This window comes from Erythrolamprus reginae, chromosome 5 (genome assembly GCF_031021105.1).
Source record: "Erythrolamprus reginae isolate rEryReg1 chromosome 5, rEryReg1.hap1, whole genome shotgun sequence".
NCBI classification, from domain to species: Eukaryota; Metazoa; Chordata; class Lepidosauria; order Squamata; family Dipsadidae; genus Erythrolamprus; species Erythrolamprus reginae.
The window spans coordinates 6,006,451-6,028,873 of NC_091954.1; the positions used below are offsets into that span (position 1 = coordinate 6,006,451).

At 44.9% G+C, this 22,423-nt stretch overlaps 1 protein-coding gene across 3 annotated transcripts in view; it reads left to right on the forward strand.

Moving 5' to 3' along the window:
• Nucleotides 1–22,423, forward strand: part of KCNMA1 (potassium calcium-activated channel subfamily M alpha 1) — a 655,726-nt gene that overhangs the window by 607,142 nt on the left and 26,161 nt on the right. For all 3 annotated transcript variants that reach the window (XM_070752010.1, XM_070752011.1, XM_070752012.1), the window contains exons 23-24: nucleotides 3,443–3,556; nucleotides 10,426–10,556. In XM_070752010.1, coding sequence (XP_070608111.1) covers nucleotides 3,443–3,556; nucleotides 10,426–10,556 — 245 coding nt within the window. The remainder of the gene's footprint in view (nucleotides 1–3,442; nucleotides 3,557–10,425; nucleotides 10,557–22,423) is intronic.

Genomic DNA, 22,423 nt, shown 5'->3' on the forward strand with positions numbered 1-22,423 from the left:
AATTCCTTTCTGTTGGCAACCGTGCCAACAATTACCTTTCTCTTTCCCCTGGAAGTGTGCAAGTTGTGCTGGTGTATAATACCATTTATGTAAGATTTTTCTTCTCATCTCTCTAACTCTTGTATTCTTAATCTTATGTATCTGTAGCTCAGGGTTGAACACTAGTTTGGTAAAGAAACAAATACAAGAAAACAACCAGAGCTTACAAAACTTTTGCCAGACCCATCCTCGAATACAGCTCATCTGTTTGGAACCCATATCGCATCTCAGACATTAACACCCTTGAAAATGTCCAAAGATACTTCACCAGAAGAGCCCTTCACTCCTCCACTCGAAACAGAATACTCTATGAGACTAGACTTTCAATCCTGGGCCTAAAAAGTTTAGAACTAAGACGCCTTAAACAAGATCTAAGTATTGCCCACAAGATCATATGCTGCAACATCCTGCCTGTCGGCGACTACTTCAGCTTCAACCACAACAACACAAGAGCACACAACAGATTTAAACGTAATATTAACCGCTCCAAACTTGACTGTAAAAAATATGACTTCAGTAACCGAGTTGTCGAAGCATGGAACTCATTACCGGACTCCATAGTGTCATCCCCAAACCCCCAACACTTTACCCTTAGATTATCTACGGTTGACCTCTCCAGATTCCTAAGAGGTCAATAAGGGCGAGTACAAGTGCACTAGAGTGCCTTCCGTCCCCTGTCCTATTGCTCTCCTATATCTCCTATACCTTTCCTCTATTCCTATATCTCTTCTTCTATTCTTTCATTGATATGTTCTATTACTTTATCTTCTTTTCTATTATTTCTTAGATATATTTTACTATGAGTATCTCCTCTATAACCTTCATCATGTATTTTACTATGTGTATATAGATATATACCCACTAAAATCCTCATTGTGTATTGGACAAAATAAATAAATAAATAAATAAACAAGGACCTCTCATTTCAACTCTGTGTTACAAATGTGCCCCTTTATAGTTTCATAATTTAATTTAAATTAAATTAATTCATTAGACTTTTAAGCCACCCAACTCCTTGCAGACTCTGGACAACCTGGTGGCATTCAACAAATCGCCTTAAACCAACAGAAGAGTTTGGCATTTCTAAATACACCAAGAAATGACACTGACCAAACCAGTTCATTGATGGCACCAGTGGATCGCTACCAGTTTGGGGGAACTGGTCCAAACCGGGAGAAACCCACCACTGTGTGTAAAGTCTATTTTGTGTCACAGACACCTCCGTGGTGACATTTTTTTTAAGTAACCCTGTAGAATACAGGGTTCCAGAAGGTGTAATGATTCCAGAAGTTGTAATGAGTACTAAAAACAATAAGTACCAAACAATTGGGGAGAGGGTCCGCAACTTGGGTGTCCTCCTCGATCCACAGCTCACATTAGAGAACCATCTTTCAGCTGTGGCGAGGGGGGCGTTTGCCCAGGTTCGCCTGGTGCACCAGTTGCGGCCCTATCTGGACCGGGACTCATTGCTCACAGTCACTCATGCTCTCATCACCTCGAGGTTCGATTACTATAATGCTCTCTACATGGGGCTACCTTTGAAAAGTGTTCGGAAACTTCAGATCGTGCAGAATGCAGCTGCGAGAGCAGTCATGGGCTTACCTAGGTATGCCCCTGTTTCACCAACACTCCGCAGTCTGCATTGGCTGCCGATCAGTTTCCGGTCACAATTCAAAGTGTTGGTTATGACCTTTAAATCCCTTCATGGCACTGGACCAGAATATCTCCGAGACCGCCTTCTGCCGCACGAATCCCAGCAACCGATTAGGTCCCACAGAGTGGGCCTTCTCCGGGTCCCAGAGTGGGCCTTCTCCGGGTCCAACATTTAAACAACGTTGGTTGGCGGGCCCCAGGGGAAGAGCCCCGACTCTCTGGAACCAACTCGCCCCAGAGATTAGAACTGCCCCTACTCTCCCTGCCTTTCGTAAACTCCTTAAAACCCACCTTTGTCGTCAGGCATGGGGGAACTGAATCACCTCCCCCGGGCGTGTACAATTTATGCATGGTATGTTTGTGTGTATGTTTGTTTAGTTAATGGTTTTTTAAAAATATTTTAAATTATATTTAGATTTGTCATGAATTGTTGTATCTTGCTGTGAGCCGCCCCGAGTCTGCGGAGAGGGGCGGCATACAAATCTAAATAATAAATAAATAAATAAATAATTTTTTCCCCAAATAAAGGAATCATAGAGTGAGTGGATCACAAGGCAGCTAACCGCAATATGTTCTAGCTTGTACGCTGAGTACCAAACAAATGATGAGTACCGGGACAAAATGTTCACATCAAAATGCGTTTAGTAACAAGTACAATGAGTTTCAAAGCAGTTGAGTACTGACGTTTTTCTCTGTATAAGCATGCTAGAGAAATGGACCTCAAATCTGATGAGAATTCTAGCCTTCTGGGTCTTTCATAATGCTGGCATATGGTAGCATTTCCCAACAACAACAACCACCCAGAGGAGTGGAAAGTTGGCATTACCTACTTAGAGGGGAGGATGAAATCCCTCAATGTGCTAGAGGAACAGAGTTCAGTGTCCTCTCCACTTGCAACTTTCTCTACTGGCTTCCCCATTGCCGTTCTGGGGAAGACAACAGAGAAGGTTGCAAATGGCGACCACATAACCTCAGTGGTAGCAAATGTGCCAAGAGGTCCCAAAATAACATTCTTTCTTCTGGAAACCAAGGACACTCTCGCCAGCACCTGTGGAACATGGATGGGAGTCATCCTGGTTTGGCATTGTGGCCTGATTGGGGCATATCATGGTTGTCTGTAATGGGGTGGGGAGAACAAGAAGCAATGGGTAGAAACTAAACAAGGAGAGAAGCAACTTAAAATGGAGACATTTCCTGGTAGTCAGAAAGGTTGATCAGTGGAACAGTTTGCCTCCAGAAGTTGTGAGTGCCCCAACACTGGAAGTTTTTAAGCAGATGTTGGATAACCATCTGTTTGAAGTAGTGTAGGGTTTACTGCCTAAGCAAGGGGTTGGTCTAGAAGACCTCCAAGGTCCCTTCCAACTCTGTTGTTGTTGTTGTTGTTGTTGTTATTATTATTATTATTATTATTATTATTATTATTATTATTATTATTATAGAACTTTGGATTTTTAATTGGGTGGGGGAGATTCAGAGTGGATTTTCACCAGCTGTGCCAATATGACATGCCTAATAAATCTATAATCTATACCTCGACAATGAGAGGTATACAGAGGTATACAGGACAGGGGGATGCAAGTTGACAGCAAATGGCTCAGGGTCACCCTTGTCCCAGATCTTCTTGATCTTATTTCGTCTCATCCACAGATCCACTAAGGACCATCCCAGTATGGATGCTTCCTGGTCAAATCTTTTTGCAATTAGAATTATGAGTCCTGGTGTAACATCTCAGTTTCTTTCTACTTTACAGGGTTTTCACCACCTGGAATGGACAGGTCATCGCCCGACAAGAGTCCAGTGCATGGCCTTCTCCGTCAGCCCTCCATTACAACGGGGATCGACATCCCTATTATTACTGAGTTAGGTAAGCTCTCTGGGGATCTTTTGAACCCATTGCCTTTTCATTTACTTTCAGTCTAAGGAATGCTTTGTTTAAGGAAAAGGATAGTATTTTCTCCCGGAGGTTGTTGTACAATATATGTATGCGTATAGACAGAATGCCGACATACACTTAAAGCCAAATGATGTAGTTGCGAAGATATTGGATTAACAGCAGGAAGACCGTTTCAATGTTCTTTCAGCATGGAAACCAACTGGGTGATTCTGCAGCGGTTGTTGCCTCTCAGTGCAACAACACAACCGGTGGTGTGTAATTGTTAAAGAGATGGGATCACAAGGGTTCGGGAGAACGTCTAGCTAAGATTCTGTGCAGATAAGAGAACCCCCAAATCCCATTCCTAGCTGGCCCTGCCCATTCATCCCCTCCCAGGAGTCTCCACACAACCTATTTTGGTTGCAGGTAAGAGCAGGGTGCGTGCAGAGGTTCAAGGAGGGTGAAAAACGGGCCTACCGGAAGTTCAGGAAGGCTGGGAATGGGCCTGTTTTCAGCCTCCAGTGGGCCTCTGGAGACTGGGGAGGCCATTTTCACCTTCCCAGAGGATCAATGAAACACTCTGGAACCTTGGGAGGGCAAAAATACCCTCCCCGCCATGTTGCAGGAGGCCAAGTAGAGCTGTGGTGGCGCAGCAGGTAGGGTACTGCTAGCCACTGAAGTTGACTGTAGATCTGTAGGTCAGCGGTTCAAATCTCATCACCGGCTCAAGGTTGACTCAGCCTTCCATCCTTCCAAGGTAGGTAAAATGAGGAGCCAGATTGTGGGGGCAATAGGCCGGCTCTGTTAAAAAGTGCTATTGCTAACATGTTGTAAGCCGCCCTGAGTCTAAGGAGAAGAGCGGCATAAAAATCAATAGATGGATGGATAGATAGATAGATAGATAGATAGATAGATAGATAGATAGATAGATAGATAGATAGATAGAAACACCCACCAAAGAATTGGGCAGAGAACCCGTTGCTAAAAATTTTGAAGCCCACCCTAGATGTGACTCTCTTAACCATCACCTTACTTAGACATAGGCGTGAAAGTGCCACTTGTGGACTAAGGGCTACATGCCGTATATTAGAGTAGGACCCTCCGAATATTCTGTTCAGAGTCTGATTCAAGTTGAAGGACTAAGGGGGGGGGGGCGGACCAGTTACAAGGGCTAGTGATATTAATACCCAGCTGGCTCCCTTCCTCTCTGCATGTTGGAAGCCAAGAATGTCTTCTTCATCCACCTCTTATGTTCTCAAAGCCATTTCTGGGGGAGCATTGAGAATGCTGGTCCCTTGATCAGGCTACCTGGGACACACTACCATATGTGGTGGAAATGCCACAAGACATGTGAATATTGGAATACAATAAAGCAACGGATGGAGGAAATATTGGAGGTTAAATTATACCTAACACCGGAACTATTTCTGTTAGAAATAACCATTGAAAAATATAACAAAATAGACCTAATGTTACATATTCTGACCGCAGCGCGACTAGTTTTTGCTCCAAAATGAAAAAATAAAGACACTCCCACAGATGAAGAAACCTTACACAAAATACTTGTTGGTTTGTCTCGGTATAGCTAGGCTATCAAACCTTCGACATCACCGAGCAGAGAATTTTAACAGAGCGTGGATGTGTGATAAAGCCAAGACACAGACTTAGATGAATAAGTATTATTTACATATAAACAAAATATAGAAACAATCCAGAATAAGCACGGAGCAAATACAGGATAATAAGCACTGAGCAATTACAAAATTAGAAGCACAAAGCAAAATAAAATACAATAGTATCTCTAGATACGAGCTGCTCTACATGCGAGTATTTCAAGATACGAGCCACGAGGGGAGAGACATTTCTGTTCTAGTTCCGAGCTCAAATTCGGGATACGAGCCGAGCGTTCACTAGGTGGCGCAAGAATCCTTGCTTTTGGTTATCTCGGAGGGGAAAAAAGTTATTTGTTCCAGAATACGAGTTGCCTCGAGATACAAGCTCCCTTATGGAACGAATTATGCTCGTATCTCGGGGTACTACTGTATAGATAACAAGCATGAAGCTTATACAAGAAGATACGCACGAAGTGTAAACACAACTCCCCCTCTCTCAGGCAAAAGTAAAAGGAAGTGACTGAGCAGAATAATGAGCTTTTATAGCTTCAATGAGGAAGTGACGAAACAGCCTTGAATATTAACTCTTCAAGTACAAGTTAACTCTTTAAATGCACATTAACTCTTTAAGTACAAGTTTGGTACAAATGTACAATATACAGTTTACAATGGCAATCCCTAACAACCATGTACCCTATACTAACAATACTCTCGTGCACTGAAATGGACAGAGCAATGCTAGAGTTGAAAGATAAAACTGAAACAAATGGTTTTGAAATCTTGGACAAAACTCTACCACTGGTGGGGGGTGGGAAGAAAAGGTTGTGTTCACTCATCCTCATTTTTCCCCCTGCGTGAATTCTGCAAAGCTTCTCGATTGTAGAGCCAAGCTTGATTGGTGACCCCTCTGTCCATGTATTGTCTTCCCTGTTGGTTTCCAGCTTGATTTGTTTCACACCCTCATTTTATTCTCTGTCTGTGCCTTCTCCTTCTCCTAAACCCCCCTCCTCAAAACCCACCAGCTAAACCTGGCAAACTTCTGCCTTTGGTTTCAATCAGTCAGGAAAAAAACAGTGGAGTTCAGATTCCAATGATAACCGAACTGGGTAAGAAAGTGCCTTTCCTTTTGGACCTCAACCGCTTGTTGCTCCGCTATTGTTTCCACTCTCAGCTTTCTTCTTCCATCATCTGGTTGCGTTGCCTCCCCAGCACTTTGAATGTTTTTGAGTTGCGACTCCAGTTGAAACCAACTGTCCTGCCTTCTCTTTATGGTTTTTCTTTTTTCTCTCCATCCATACAAGCATTGGTACATCTTTCTTCCCATTCATCTGACCTGCTGGCTGTTTATGTAGCATCTGCACATCAATTCATTTTCCCCCTTTCCGCCCCTCCTTCCTCTTCTCCTCTTCCTCCTTTTCCCCTTCTTCTTTCCCATCCCTCCTTCTTCTTCCTCTTCCTCCTCCTTCCTCTTCTTTTTCTTTTCCAACTTGCTCTTCTTCCTCCTTTTCCTCTCCCCTCCCCATCCTTTTTACTTCCTCTTCCTTCTCTTACTCCTCCTCCTTCTTCTTCCCCTTCCTCCTCCCCCTCTTCTTCTTCTTCTTCTTTCTCCTCCTCCTTCCTCTCCCCTCCCCGTTCTTCCTCTTCTTCTTCCTCTTCCTTCTCTTACTCCTCTTCTGTCTTCTTCCCCTTCCTCCTCCCCCTCTTCTTCTTCTTCTTTCTCCTCCTCCTTCCTCTCCCCTCCCCGTTCTTCCTCTTCTTCTTCCTCTTTCTTCTCTTACTCCTCCTCCTTCCTCTTCTTCTTCCCCTCCCTTCTTTTTCCTCCTCTTCTTCCCCTTCCTCCTCCCTCTTCTTTCTTCTCCTCCTTCCTCTTCTTCTTCCTCTTTTCCTTCCCCTCTTCTTCTTCTCCTCCTCCTCTCTTCTTCCTCCTCCCCCTCTCCTCTTCCTTCCTTTTCTTCCTTTTTTCCTCTGCCTCTCCACCCCCTTTCTCTTTCCTTGCTCTTTCTTCTCCTCCTCCACCTCTTCTCCTTGTCCTTTTCCTCCTCTTCCTCCTCCTTCTCCCCCCCCATTTGACAGACACACTTTAACACTTCTCCAACATATAAAAGAAAAACATTTGTAAAAGAAAAAAAGAAGAAAGCTTCCCTTAAGATACTGTTGGGCTGACTAGTCTGTAAGAACCATTTTTCATTCAGAGCTTCCATGTTGAATGTCCCAAAATCCATTAAGCTTCTAAGCATTTTTCCCCCTTTTATCCAAGTTTGATTTTAGTTCATCAAATTCTGTGATGACGCTCCGAATGCATGAACATTAAGAGGCCCTGCTTAATATTTGTGTCTTGTTTTCCTTTACCACTTGACAGAAGACTTTTCTTGCAGATATATACTTGAAACCAAATGTTGTTTTCTAGCATATAAGTAGAGTTTACAATAAATTAAAAATTAAATTAAACTAATACCTAGGTAAAAACCATGAAATGATTTTATCCATTGAGTTGGTTGAATGAAAGGGCTTCCCCCCCCCCCCCCCAAATTCACCTATTGTAAGTCAGGTTCAGTTTTTAGTTAACTACAGCAAAGGAGAAAGAGACAAAGATATGGAGAATCTAATGTTATTAGCCATATCTGCCAGGGATTTAGTTTGTAAAAATTGTTTATCTAATTGACTCTTTTTTATATACAGTATACCTTTTCTTTACAAAATCTCTCTTGATCCTCTCCCAATATGATATATTACCGAGAAATAGATACTGTAAATAAATATTATCTGTAATGTCGATATCTAAACAAATACATAGATGTCTTTTTTGAAAGTGTAAAACTGTGAAGTTGGAGAAGGAAAGACCTCAAGCCCCAAAACTTGAACCTTCTTTCAATGGTTGGAATATAAAACAGGACCTATCCTGAATTTGACTCCCCTGTTTACAACATTACTTGTTGGTATATACATAGACCATCCATTCTGTCTTACATGCATCTGCCAGTGGTCTAAATATATGCATGTGTGCACTATTCTGTCCTTATTAGCTACTAATTCCCTGCATCGCATGTGTATGTGTCTGCCTGCCACCCAGTGAAGGGCTACCAAAATTTTTACTACCACACTGTGGGTGTGGCTTATGCATTTTCTTTCAACATCCTTCAGTGCAAATTAGGGGCTCTGGGATGGAGCTCCATTTTCGCTATTCCACTGTGTTACCCCCTAATCTGGGCATCCGTCCGCCCCCCGCCCCCCCCGCCAATTCATTCATTCAGTGTGCCTTTACGATCTCAGGGAAGGCAAATCCACTAGTAATTTTTAGGAACCTCTGCTCACGGACGATTCCGACCACGATCAAAATCAGGTCCCCTCCATCCCTTTGTTCTTACCTTCCTTCCCTGTTGTCCATCTCTCCAGTAATGGGCTGCTGACCCTATGGTGGGGGACGCAGTGGGCGTAGTAAGTTTATGCACTATTTATTGAATACTTTTTTTTTTTGCAACCAATTTCCTCTTCTGTGCCTTTTCTTTGGGAGGGGGGGAGTAAGTTCCACATTTCTAAAATTCGATTTGGGCCACTACCAAATCGGTTTGTGAACCAAAGTTATGGTACAAATGATGGTGGTGACTAGAGATTCTATGATACAGTGGTACCTCTACCTAAGAACGTCTCTACTTACAAACTTTTCTAGATAAGAACCGGGTGTTCAAGGATTTTTTGCCTCTTCTCAAGAATTATTTTCCACTTACAAACCTGAGCTTCTGAAACTGTAACTGGAAAAGGCAGGGAGAAGCCTCCGTGGGGCCTCTCTAGGAATCTCCTGGGAGGAAACAGGGCCGGAAAAGGCAGGGAGAAGCCTCTTTGGGGTCTCTCTAGGAGTCTTCTGGGAGGAAACAGGGCCGGAAAAGTCGGGGAGAAGCCTTTGTGGAGCCTCTCTAGGAATCTCCTGGGAGGAAGCAGGGCCTCCACCCTCCCTGTGGTTTCCCCAATCGCACACATTTTTTGCTTTTACATTGATTCCTATGGGAAAAATGGTTTCTTCTTACAAACTTTTCTACTTAAGAACCTGGTCACGGAACGAATTAAGTTCGTAAGTAGAGGAATCACTGTATATGCATTTGCATCCCAGCCTAGGGAGTACTATGTGGGTTTTCCACTGCACCAGGTAAAACTGAAGCTGGTCATCTCTTGGCAAGGTGGTTAGAGGCAGGGAGTCCTCGATTTACGACAATTGAGCCCCCAAGTTCTATTGCTAAGCCTGACACTCATTCAGTGACTTCAGCCCCCATTTTACAACGTTTTTCTCACCACGGCTGTGAAGTGAATCGCTGTGGCTGCTTAGGTTAATATAACACAGTAGTGAGGTGAATTCCCCTGTTGCCTTTGCTTGTCAGAAAGGGGGAGGGGGAAGTCACGTGACCCCGCAAAACTGTGATCGTTACAAAGATGAGTCAGCCGCCGAGCATCCGAAGTTTGATCACGTGACCAGGGGGATGCTGCAATGGCTGCAAAGGTCAGAGGTCAATTTTTCTTCAGGGCCGTTGTAACTTTGAACGATCATTACACGGATTGTTGTCAGTCGAGGACTACCTGTAGACATTCTGAATAACACTAACAGAGATGCTCTTGAGGGGCTCCACCGGTCCTACCTTCCACCTTGCATAAAGCTGAACAACTTCTTCTTCTTCTTCTCCTTCTTCTTCTTCTCTCCTTCCCCCTTCCCCTTCTCTTCCTCCTCTTCCTCTTCCTGTTCCTCTTCTCCTCCTCCTCCTCTCCCCTTCCCTCTTTCTTCTTCTTCTCCTCTCCTTCCTCTTCTTCTTCTTCCTCTTCTTCTTCTCCTCCTCCTCTCCCCCTTTCTTCTTCTTCTCTCCTTCCTTCTTCTTCTCTTCCTCTTCTTCTTCCTCTTCTTCTCCTCCTCTCCCCCTTCTTCTTCTTCTCTCCCTCCTCTTCTTCTTCTTCCTCTTCTTCCTCCATTTCTCCTTTTTCTCCTCCTCTCCCTCCCCCCATTCTTCTCCTCCTCTTCCTCCTTCTCTCCTTTCCCCTTCTTCTTCTTTTTCTTCTTCTTCTTCTATCATCATCATCATCATCATCACCATTATCATTATTATTATTTTCAAAAGGCAGATTCCACGCACATTTTATTTCCATTCCCAGCAACATGTAAGCATTCGAGATGTGTCCCTTCTGTCTACCTTCTTTGTGTATATAGCATGTAAAAATTCTCTGCCCACATCCACTCTGGATAGAGACGCGTTGTCATTTTATTTTCAGTAAACGATTCTAATGTTCAGTTCCTGGATCAAGATGATGACGATGACCCTGACACAGAACTCTATCTCACCCAGCCTTTCGCCTGCGGGACGGCCTTCGCGGTTAGTGTCCTGGATTCCCTCATGAGTGCGGTAAGCATCCATCTTTCCATTGTTGTGTGGCTCCTAAAGAGTAAGAATTTAGCTCTGGGTCTACATTCGCTCCAGGGACAGCCTAAAAGAGAACCCAAAGGTGTAATTCAAAAGGCAACTGGACCGTGAATTGTTTGTTTTTTTCCCCTTGAAAACATTGCGCTACTGAGCCAAGAAGCTTCTTTGGTTCTGACTGAATAGTGGAGAATAGAAGGATGGATATATAGGTGGATGGATGGATGGATACTACAGGTAGTAATCTAGCTAGCTAGATGATAAAATAGATGGATAGATAGATGGATGGATGGATGAAAAGATAGATAGGTAGTGGGGAATAGATGGATGGATATAGATAGATGGGTAGGTAGGTAGGTAGGTAGATGATAGATAGATAGATAGATAGGTAGGTAGATAGGTAGATAGGTAGATAGGTAGATAGGTAGATAGGTAGATAGGTAGATAGGTAGATAGGTAGATAGGTAGATAGGTAGATAGGTAGATAGGTAGATAGGTAGATAGATAGATAGATAGATAGATAGATAGATAGATAGATAGATAGATAGATGATAGATAGATGATAGATAGGTATATAGATAGATGATAGATAGATAGATGATAGATAGGTATATATATATATAGATATAGATAGATAGATAGATAGATAGATAGATAGATGATAGATAGATAGATGATAGATAGGTAGATAGATAGATGATAGATAGATAGATGATAGATAGGTAGGTAGGTAGATAGATAGATAGATAGATAGATAGATAGATAGATAGATAGATAGATAGATAGATAGATAGATAGATATCACTGTTTATATAGATGATCTTCAAAATATAAAACATCTGCATTTCAATCCAGAGATAACAGTTTTATCTAGAAAATAGTTGGGATTATTTTCTATGGCATCTCCCCATGTTAAAGAGCGATGTTCTTTCTCATAATTCTATAGAGATCAGAAAACATAATGTCTCTCATTGATTTCCAGGAACAGTTGATTAAGGTGAAAACAAGTAAAATAGAGAATAAGCATGTAATTGAAAGCAAAAGCAGACAATGGAGAATTGCTAGGATTGCAAGAGAAGAACCGTTGTACATACCTGAACGGTCTTCTCAGTGCTCTGGAAGGAGAGTCCATCATGGGTTGTTAACCAATCCTATTGGTAGAGACTGAGTTAATTTAAATAATTAATTAACTGGCACCGCCCCCTTAGCAGCCCCCATGAGCCAGTTTTAAAAACGAAGACAATGTAAATCAGAAAATTTTTATTAACTTCATAACCAAACAATAAACTGTAACAGTCCCAGCACTCCGGCGACCTGGCCAAACACCATGCCGGGTGGGTATGGACTCTCCTTCCAGAGCACTGAGAAGACCGTTCAGGTATGTACAACGGTTCTTCTCCATTGACTCTGGAAGGAGAGTCCATCATGGGATATACCAAAGTTCAAGTCCCCTGGGAGGGAAAAGGCTGGGCCGAGGTCGTTGGAGTGACACACACTCGCTGTAAGACACGCCTGCCAAATGAAGCCTCCGCCGAAGCCCATGAGTCCAGTTTATAATGGCGTATAAAAGTAGAAGAGGAGGCCCAAGTAGCGGCACGACAGATATCCTCCAAGGAAGCTTGCGTTGACCAAGCCGCCGAAGCAGCCGCACTTCTGGTGGAATGGGCCAGGACCCCAGCGGGGGGAGATTGAGATCTCGATGCATAAGCCTCCGCAATGCAATCTTTAATCCAGCGACTAAGGGATTGCGAAGACACTGCTAGACCCATTGAGGTCTGAGCAAAGGAAACAAAGAGTCTTTCCGTCTTTCGAAAAGGTGCTGTCCTCCTGATATAGAGCTTCAAGGCCCTTCGGACATCGATCTTGTGCCAGCGAAGTTCAGAGGGATGTTGACCATGTGTGCAGAAGTCCGGTAGAACCAGTTCCTGCCGTCTGTGAAAATCGGAATTCACCTTCGGGATAAACGAAGGGTCTAACCGGAGCACCACTCTGTCCGGATGGAACACACATAAGTCTGGCCTGACGGAAAGTGCTGACAACTCCGAGACCCTACGGGCAGATGTAATTGCCACCAAAAACAATGTCTTGATCGATAACAGTCTATAGGGAATGGACCTCATTGGCTCAAAGGGGGGTCCCGTGAGGGCCCGTAACACTAGGGTGAGATCCCATGTCGGGAATCTCCTTACCGGAGGAGCGTGTTGGTTAATAGCTCCTTTGATGAAATCTCTCACCCATGGATGTTGAGCTAAAGATCGGAATTCTGATACACGGACTATAGTGGACAGGGCCGCCACCTGCCTTTTTAAGGTGTTGGGGGCTAAACCCCGCTCAATGCCTGATTGGAGAAATTCAAGAATTGCAATGAGCGAGGCCTGCTTAGGATCACAATGACGGGCCGAACAAAATCTGCAGAAGGCTGCCCACGTTGCCTGGTATATCCGCACTGACGATGGCCGACGAGCCGCCTGCATAGTCGCAATGACAGTGTCCGGTAGGCGTTGCTGCACTAGTCGCTCCCGCTCACACGCCAGGCGGCTAACTGGAACCATTGAGGCTCCGGGTGACAAATGGAGCCCTGAGTGAGGGAGACTAGGCGATCCGGAATCCTCCAAGGAGGGGACACTGAGAGAGCTACCAGGTCCGCGAACCACGGCCGACGGGGCCAATATGGCGCCACTAAGATGACCTCTGCCGCTTCCTGAATTATTTTGTCCAGCACCCGTTGTAGTAGACACGTTGGGGGAAAGGCATACAGTAGGCCGCTGGGCCATGGAGACAAGAGAGCGTTGACTTTCTCCGCCCTCGGTGAAGGGAACCGTGAATAAAACCTCACCAGCTGCGTGTTGGCTTGAGATGCAAAGAGGTCCACCAGAGGAGTCCCGAAACGCTGACTTATCAGGTGAAATACTCCGGGATCCAGTCTCCACTCTCCGGGGTCCAGGGTAGATCTGCTCAGCCAGTCTGCCTGAACGTTGCTGGTCCCGGCTATATGTTCGGCCGACAGAGAGGCTAAACGGGGTTCCGCCCAGTCGAAGAGAGCCGCTGACTCGACCATTAAGCGGAGCGACTTCGTTCCCCCTTGATGATTCAGGTGGGCCCTGGTAGCAACATTGTCGGTTAAGACCAACACATGCTTGCCCAGAACCCAAGGGAGGAAGGCCTGAAGAGCCAGAAAGACAGCCCTGAGCTCCAAAAAGTTGATGTTGATTGGGCTCAGATCTTCCGGAGACCAAAGGCCCTGGGCCATGTGTAGCCCCATGTGGGCCCCCCAACCGGACAGACTGGCATCCGTTGTGAGGATTAAGCGGTCCCGGTTGCAGAAGAAGGTCCCGCTGTCCAAGGCAGGGGAAGTCCACCAGCCCAACGATGCCTTGACCGAGGAAGGAAGGTGAACTGATTTTTGAGAGTGACTCAGTTTGGCCTTTTGCCAAGGTAGAAGAAACCATTGAAGGGCCCTGAGATGATGACGGGCCCAAGGTACAATGCCGATAGCTGAAACAAGGGTGCCCAGGAGCTTGGAAAGGAATGCGAGAGACACCCGTTGTTGTTGCCGAAGATGCGAAATCAATTGTCGGATGTTTGCCATCCTTTCTGGAGACAAAGTCACAGTCCCTGTGGAGGTGTCTATCATGGAACCCAGGTGCAACAGCCTGGCTGTCGGAAGAAGATGACTTTTTTCCTCGTTGATCGTGAACCCATGGGATTCCAACGTGTGTCTGGTAACTGCCAAATCTGCCCGCGCCCTCTGGGAGGATCTGGACAGGATAATGAGATCGTCCAGGTATGCCAGAACACGAATACCCTGGGATCTGATCTCCGCCGTCAGAACGTCGAGCAACTTTGTAAAGGTGCGAGGGGCCGAAGACAGGCCGAACGGCATTGCCCTGTACTGATAGTGAGAGCCTCCCAGGGCGAACCGGAGAAATCTCCGATGAGACTGTAGGATGGGCACATGCAGGTAGGCCTCTTTTAAGTCTATGGAGGTTAATAGGTCCTGCATTCGAATTGCGGCCAAGATGGTTTGAAGGGAATGCATCCGGAATCGCCGATATTTGATGTAAGTATTGAGGTGCTTTAAATTGAGGATCATGCGAACCCCTCCCGATGACTTTGGCACAAGGAAGACCTTTGAATAAAAGCCGGTACCTATCTCGTGCCTGGGCACCTCCTCTATTGCCCGGATCTCCAACAGATGGGCAACCTCTTGCAGAAGCTGAGACCTCTTCAGGGGGTCCCGCTGAACTGGGCACTGCACATAACGGTAAGGAGGGGGCTGCAGGAACTCCAAGCGCAAGCCCTGGGAGACAGTTGCTAACGCCCACCTGTCGGAGGATGTAGCCCACCAGGCGGCTTCGAAAAACCGAAGTTTTCCTCCCAGGGGTTGTTGAAGAGAGTCACTTAGAGCGCTTGAAGCCCCTCTGGCTGCCACGAAAGGGGCGTCTCGACTGTTGATACCCTCTTTGGCGATCCTGGAAGGGCGCTCTATCTCCCCGGAACGTGTTGGAGTTATATGGGGTCTGAGAGTAGGGTCTTGCATTCTGACCCGCTGGAGCAGAAGAGTCCCACCGAAAGGACGGCCTGCGCTGGTAGGGAGTATAGCGACGCTCTTGGCGCCGGTAGGCTCTGGGGAGGGACTTTCTTTTATCCTTGTCTTCAACAAGGACTGGATCTAACGCCTCCCCAAAAAGCTTTTCCCCTTGAAAAGGAGCCGAGGCCAGGTTCCATTTGGACTTGAGGTCCGCTGGCCAGCTCCGCAGCCAGAGTAGGCGCCTTGATGATAGTGTTGCTGCCATACTCCTGGCCGAAAACTTGGCAGCATGCAGAGTGGCGTCTGCTGAAAACTCCGCTGCTGCCAACAGCTTCCCAAGATCCTGTCGCAAGCGACCCTCATCTGGTCCAAGTCTGGCCTGCATCTCCTGCAGCCAGACGATAGATGCTCGGGTGAAAAAGGAAGCAGCCGCCGCTGCTCGAAATCCCCAGCTCGCCATCTGGTGGGTTTTTCGGATCAACACCTCTGCCTTTCTGTCCTCAGGCTTTAGGCTATCGCCTGTCTCAGAGGGCACTAAAGACTTAGAAATCAGCTGCATGACAGGCTGGTCTATAGGAGGGAATTCCAATAATTTTTCTACCTCCTCATCACACGTGTAGAATCTTCTCTCTACTGCAGAGGGGCCCTGAGCGGCAGCTGGATGTTGCCAGGGTCTTTTGACACTTTGCAAGATGATATCAGAGGATGGGATGTGCTCTGACTCAGGCTGGGGTTCTTTAAAGAGGACTGTAGCTGGTTTTGTCCCGTCTGTGGGGTTTGCTGCTTTTTCAGGGCCTGGCAAGTCGACAGTCTGTTTTGCTTTATGAAGCAATACCCTGAAAGTTGAGGCCTTAAAGAGCCCAGCAGCCACAGGCTGTTCTGGTGGTGTCTCATCATCAGAGAGCTCATAGTCCTTTTCAATTTCCTCTGAAGGGCTGGCCTCCTCAGCCCAAGACCCCAAGCCTGAGGGGGGCGGTGCGCACCACAGGTTTTTTGATTGCACCTGGCGAGGCTGCTGCGTAACTTGTTGCACCCCCGCCGCCATCCCCTGAGTATAGGCATTATTAATTAAGTCCTGAACCGAAGGGGACATCTGAGGCCAAGTATCTGGTTGAGGCCTAATCCCTGTAGAAGCCCAAGGCTCAGGTGGACCACGAAGCCCCGCTGCTGTTGGCGTGAAGGTGGCTGAGGGTCCCTGGCCGCTCCTCAGAGACTGACTTGCTGACCCTGGCCTAGGTTGAATAGGACCAGGAGAAGGGAGCACCTGAGGCATAGTTGACATCTGCCTGTCTGGAGACCAATCGCGGTCTGACAGCACCTCTGCTGGCCTTATAGTGGGATGAGGCACTGATGTGTCCCTGGCCAGGGGCAAATATTGCGCAGACAGAGGAGAGATGGTCAAGGGGGTGTGAAGGGCCTCCAACCTCTTCTCCAAAGCTTGAATCCGCTTTTCAGCTTCATTAAGCGAGGAAGAGGAATGCTGGGTTTTGGCTTTATCCTTAGATCTAGCCTTGGCCTTGGGAGCTGCGCTAGGAGAGGACACTTTCACTGGAAGCGATTGATCTTCCATTGTACTCACTCGTTGGAGAACGAATCTGACAGCTCTGTCCACATACACTAAGCACAAAAATGGCGATCTGACAGCCCTGGGCTTCGCGCATGCGCAGATTAGCCCAGCTTGAGTTGTTCGCGCCCAGCAACTGAGCGGAGAGCAACTTTCCCGCCCAGCAAGAAAATGGCGGGCGCGGGTAATCCTCTGAGGCAAACTGCACCTTTAGTGCTGCTGGATTCCCGCGTTTCCCCTATGGGGGGGGCAACCCCCCCAGGGCAATCAGCCTCCTCATAGCCAGCCCTGCCCGCCCGATGGCTCTGCTCTTTATTTTTCGCCGATTCGGCTTTCCAGAGAGCGGCGGCAGCGGCGGCTTTTTTTCGCCCCGCCGAACAGCTGAGAGGCGCTGGGGCCCAGCCAGCTTCTTCAAATACAAGTCTTTCGGGGAATCGGAGCGTCCTCCAAGCCTCCCAGTGGGGGGGACGGACCCCCCCACCTTCGGCTGGCAGCCGGGTCTGGCCTCGGAGGTCAGGGACCCCAGGCTGCGTCGCTCCTCGCTTGGGGTGGTACCCGCTGAGGGAAGGGGCCCCCGAGGAGAAAAAACGGTGGGGGAGTGCCCACGGAGGGCAGAGACCCCTTACAGGAAAACTGTCCTGCACCTGTAGAAAACACAAGAAAAAACATTAAAACGGTAAAGAATTTAATTAATTAAATAATCAATTAATTTAATCAATTTTATTCAAACTATATGTGTCTAATTAACACAAGATAACTCATAAGGAAAAACTCAAACGTCTCTACACTTAGACTGAGTTTTTAAAACTGGCTCATGGGGGCTGCTAAGGGGGCGGTGCCAGTTAATTAATTATTTAAATTAACTCAGTCTCTACCAATAGGATTGGTTAACAACCCATGATGGACTCTCCTTCCAGAGTCAATGGAGAATGAGAGGCTAGGAAAAGACAGAAAGACCGAAGAGCAGCTATAGAGTAATATAAGCAATGAGAGGTTGAGTTGCTAGGACTATAATGTAGAAGGTCTCTTCTGAGTTAAACTATCAAATATCAAAGAATGTAATTCTTCCTTCAGAATCCTTGAAATGTGAATTGATTTATTTTATTTTTGCGCTTAAAAGCAACAAATCAATTAACATATTTTTTAAAATATTAGTTGACAGGCTCCATAAAATGACAAGACTTATATTGCTGTTCCCTGCTGTTGAGACAAATTACCAGCTGATAAACCACTCTCGGAGTTATTTATGGCAATATAATAAAATACATTATACATTTGTATGGCAGATTTATATGTTATAAACTATCACTTTTCTGGTTCTGTTGAGATATCTGTTTCTGGGATGTCACCAAGGTTGAAATAATGACCTCAGTTCTCATAAAGACCATTCCTTAACCAAGACAAGAAACTCTTCCAAGAAAAAGAGAGGCAGATCCAACTTCTAATTGAAATTTCTGCCAGACGTCAGCATACATCTGGATGGATAGATATTTCTTAACACCTTAATCATCTTTTCTTTAAAATAAATAAATAAATATTAGTTTATACAGTGATACCTTGTCTTACAAACTTAATTGGTTCCGGGACGAGGTTCTTAAGGTGAAAAGTTTGTAAGACAAAACAATGTTTCCCATAGGAATCAATGGAAAAGTGATTAATGCATGCAAGCCCAAAATTCACCCCTTTTGCCAGCCGAAGCGCCCGTTTTTGCACTGCTGGGATTCCCCTGAGGCTCCCCTCCATAGGAAACCCCACCTCCGGACCTCTGTGTTTTTGCAATGCTGTGATTTCACTGAGGCTCCCCTTGCTGGGAAACCCTGCCTCTGGACTTCCGTTGCCAGCAAAGTGCCCGTTTTTGCACTGCTGTGATTCCCCTGCTGGGATTCCCTTGCAGCATCACAAAAACACGGAAGTCCGGAGGTGGGGTTTCCCATGGAGGGGAGCCTCAGGGGAATCCCAGCAGCGCAAAAATGGGTGCTTCGCTGGCAACGGAAGTCCGGAGGTGGGGCATCCCAGCGGTGGTGGTGGGTTTGTAAGGTGAAAATAGTTTGTAAGAAGAGGCAAAAAAATCTTAAACCCCGGGTTTGTATCTCGAAAAGTTTGTATGATGAGGCGTTTGTAAGATGAGGTATCACTGTATATGTTAAAAACAATACAAAAAATAGTGAAAAACAAAACAATAAGAACAAAATAAAAACCCCACATGTAGATTGTAAAAACATTACATCATTAATTAATACATTAGTATTTTACATTTAACTGCATAGGGTCTTCTTACGGCTATTCCTATCGACATATTGATTACTACTTGTTTTGCTTTTTTCCCACCTTACAGACATCATTTTATAGTAATTCAGTTAGTACAAATCATATATTCTATTAAATATCATTTTAAATGAAGTATTCCTTTGACAAAGTTAATATCCTTACCTTTATAATTAATCCATTAATATATCACAAACATCTGCAATGAGAGATTTGGGAATAAGTGAATTTGGTTTGAGCTGGAACAGAGAATCATGACTCATCTATATGCCTGTTTGTTTATTCAGTTTCAACCAGAAATGACTCTGAGTGGCCATACATTATATATTCAGGCCAGGCTCCTATATAAAAGGAAAGGTCAGCAATATCCTGAGAAGGAACATCCCTAAATAAGTGCTTAGGTAATAATCTGATAAATGATAGGGTCCTATTTATTAAAATTAATGACTATATGATTGATTGACTACAGATACAGGAGAGAGGGTATTGAGAAACACCACTTCAGTTGGCAAAAGATACTAAGTGAAACAGCAAAAGAAAGAAAACGATGTGTGTGCAATAGGGTTGATATTCCTGGAGGGGTCTGTAATATGGTAAATGATTTAGCTTTACTAGATAAATGGTCAAAGCAATGGAAACTGCAGTTTTATGTTTCCAAATGTAAAATAATGCACTTGGGGAAAAGGAATCCTCAATCTGAGTATTGCATTGGCAGTTCTGTGTTAGCAAAAACTTCAGAAGAGAAGGATTTAGGGGTAGTAATTTCTGACAGTCTCAAAATGGGTGAGCAGTGTGGTCGGGCGGTAGGAAAAGCAAGTAGGATGCTTGGCTGCATAGCTAGAGGTATAACAAGCAGGAAGAGGGAGATTGTGATCCCCTTATATAGAGCACTGGTGAGACCACATTTGGAATACTGTGTTCAGTTCTGGAGACCTCACCTACAAAAAGATATTGACAAAATTGAACGGGTCCAAAGACAGGGCTACAAGAATGGTGGAAGGTCTTAAGCATAAAACGTATCAGGAAAGACTTAATGAACTCAATCTGTATAGTCTGGAGGACAGAAGGGAAAAGGGAAGACATGATTGAAACATTTAAATATGTCAAAGGGTTAAATAAGGTTCAGGAGGGAAGTGTTTTTAATAGGAAAGTGAACACAAGAACAAGGGGACACAATCTGAAGTTAGTTGGGGGAAAGATCAAAAGCAACATGAGAAAATATTATTTGACTGAAAGAGTAGTAGATCATTGGAACAAACTTCCAGCAGACGTGGTTGGTAAATCCACAGTAACTGAATTTAAACATGCCTGGGATAAACATATATCCATCGTAAGATAAAATACAGGAAATAGTATAAGGGCAGACTAGATGGACCATGAGGTCTTTTTCTGCTGTCAGTCTTCTATGTTTCTATGTAGTACCACTAATGGATGATTGCAGTGTAAACATTAAAGAAACCAAGAACCCAAGGCAAATGTGGTTTGAATTGGGTAAAGGTCCAGAGAGTTTTGTAAAGAGAATTTCTTTGTTTATTGCTAACACTTGCTTCAAGCCACATAAACATAGACATGCAACATTGGAATCAAATTGACTACGTAATAGAAAACAGAAGACTGGGCAGTGTACTCCAGTCGGCCTTGATACTTACAGGTGCAATGGAATGGAAGGGACTGTGAATTATAGGTGTCAAACATGGGAAAAGTTGTGAATTATAGGTGTCAAACTTAGAAAAGTTCAGGAGGGAAGTGTTTTTAATAGGAAAGTGAACACAAGAACAAGGGGGCACAATCTGAGGTTAGTTGGGGAAAGATCAGAAGCAACATGAGAAAATATTATTTTGGAATGTGCTGAAATGGCTATGCTAACCCAAAAATTAGATGGGAAAGAAGAAATGGATTGTTATAGAATTTGGGATAAATTTTACAACTGGTTTAAAAGCTATTTAAAAACAGTCTTTTATCATAGGAAAAGACTGAGACGAAAATGCATATTGTCTTCATTTCCATTTAATATATATCTTAATATATAAACGGAGAAAGGAGAGAGATGAAATTTAGTATCAAACCTGCGTGGGTGGGTGTTGAAGCACTACTTAAGTTTTGAAGATATGCACATTATTAATGAAAAATAAAGTAAGACAATCTCATTTGAAAGTAAAAAAACATAAAGTGAAAAATTAAGAACTAATTTCAGGCCAGAAGTTAAAATATTAAGAAGGTCGAGTTAATGTCAATCGGTGGTTTAATCAACTTACAATTAATAATGAAGACAATGAAGGTGCAGATAATTTTATTTTTCTGGATTCCGGAACATCTATAGATGGACAGCGAGGTGGAGGAGGAAATAGATTAGTCCTACAGAAGAAGGGAATAAAAATGTAGCCAATAACATAAAATTTAAGGATATTTCTATGAAAATGAACATCAGAACAGTTAAGATTATGGTCTTTACATTAAATTTGGAGAGCTGGACAGCAAGGGAATGTAGCTATAGATATAATCCAACTAAAAATTTGGGTACAAATATATATTCTACCTATGTTGACTTGAAAAGTTGAGGCTGCCCCAGGAAGCGAAGCAGTGGAAGTGATGTGCCGGTGCCTGGAGGCTGTTAGGGTCTGGATGGGTGTCAACAGACTCAAACTCAACCCTGATAAGACGGAGTGGCTGTGGGTTTTGCCTCCCAAGGACAATTCCATCTGTCCGTCCATTACCCTGGGGAGGAATTACTGACCCCGTCAGAGAGGGTCCGCAACTTGGGCGTCCTCCTCGATCCACAGCTCACATTAGAGAAACATCTTTCAGCTGTGGCGAGGGGGGTGTTTGCCCAGGTTCGCTTGGTGCACCAGTTGCGGCCCTATTTGGACCAGGAGTCACTGCTCAAAGTCACTCAAGGTCACTCACCTCGAGGCTCAACTACTGTAACGCTCTCTACAAGGGGCTACCTCTGAAAAGTGTTCGGAAACTTCAGATCGTGCAAAATGCAGCTGCGAGAGCTATCATGGGCTTCCCTAAGTATGTCCTTGTTACACCAACACTCCGCAGTCTGCATTGGTTGCCGATCAGTTTCCGGTCACAATTCAAAGTGTTGATTATGACCTATAAAGCCCTTCATGGCACCGGGCCAGAATATCTACGGGACTGCCTTCTGCCGCACGAATCACAGCGACCGGTTAGGTCCCACAGAGTTGGCCTTCTCCGGGTACCTCTACCTACGAAGGCCTCCACTTATGAACTTTTCTAGATAAGAATATGGTGTTCAAGATTTTTTTGCTTCTTCTCAAGAACCATTTTCCACTTACAAACCCAAACCTCCGAAACTGTAACTGGAAAAGGCAGGGAGAAGCCTCCATGGGGCCTCTCTAGGAATCTCCTGGGAGGAAACAGGGCCGGAAAAGGCAAGGAGAAGCCTCCGTGGGGCCTTTCTAGGAATCTCCTGGGAGGAAACAGGGCCTCCACCCTCCCTGTGGTTTCCCCAATCGCACACATTAT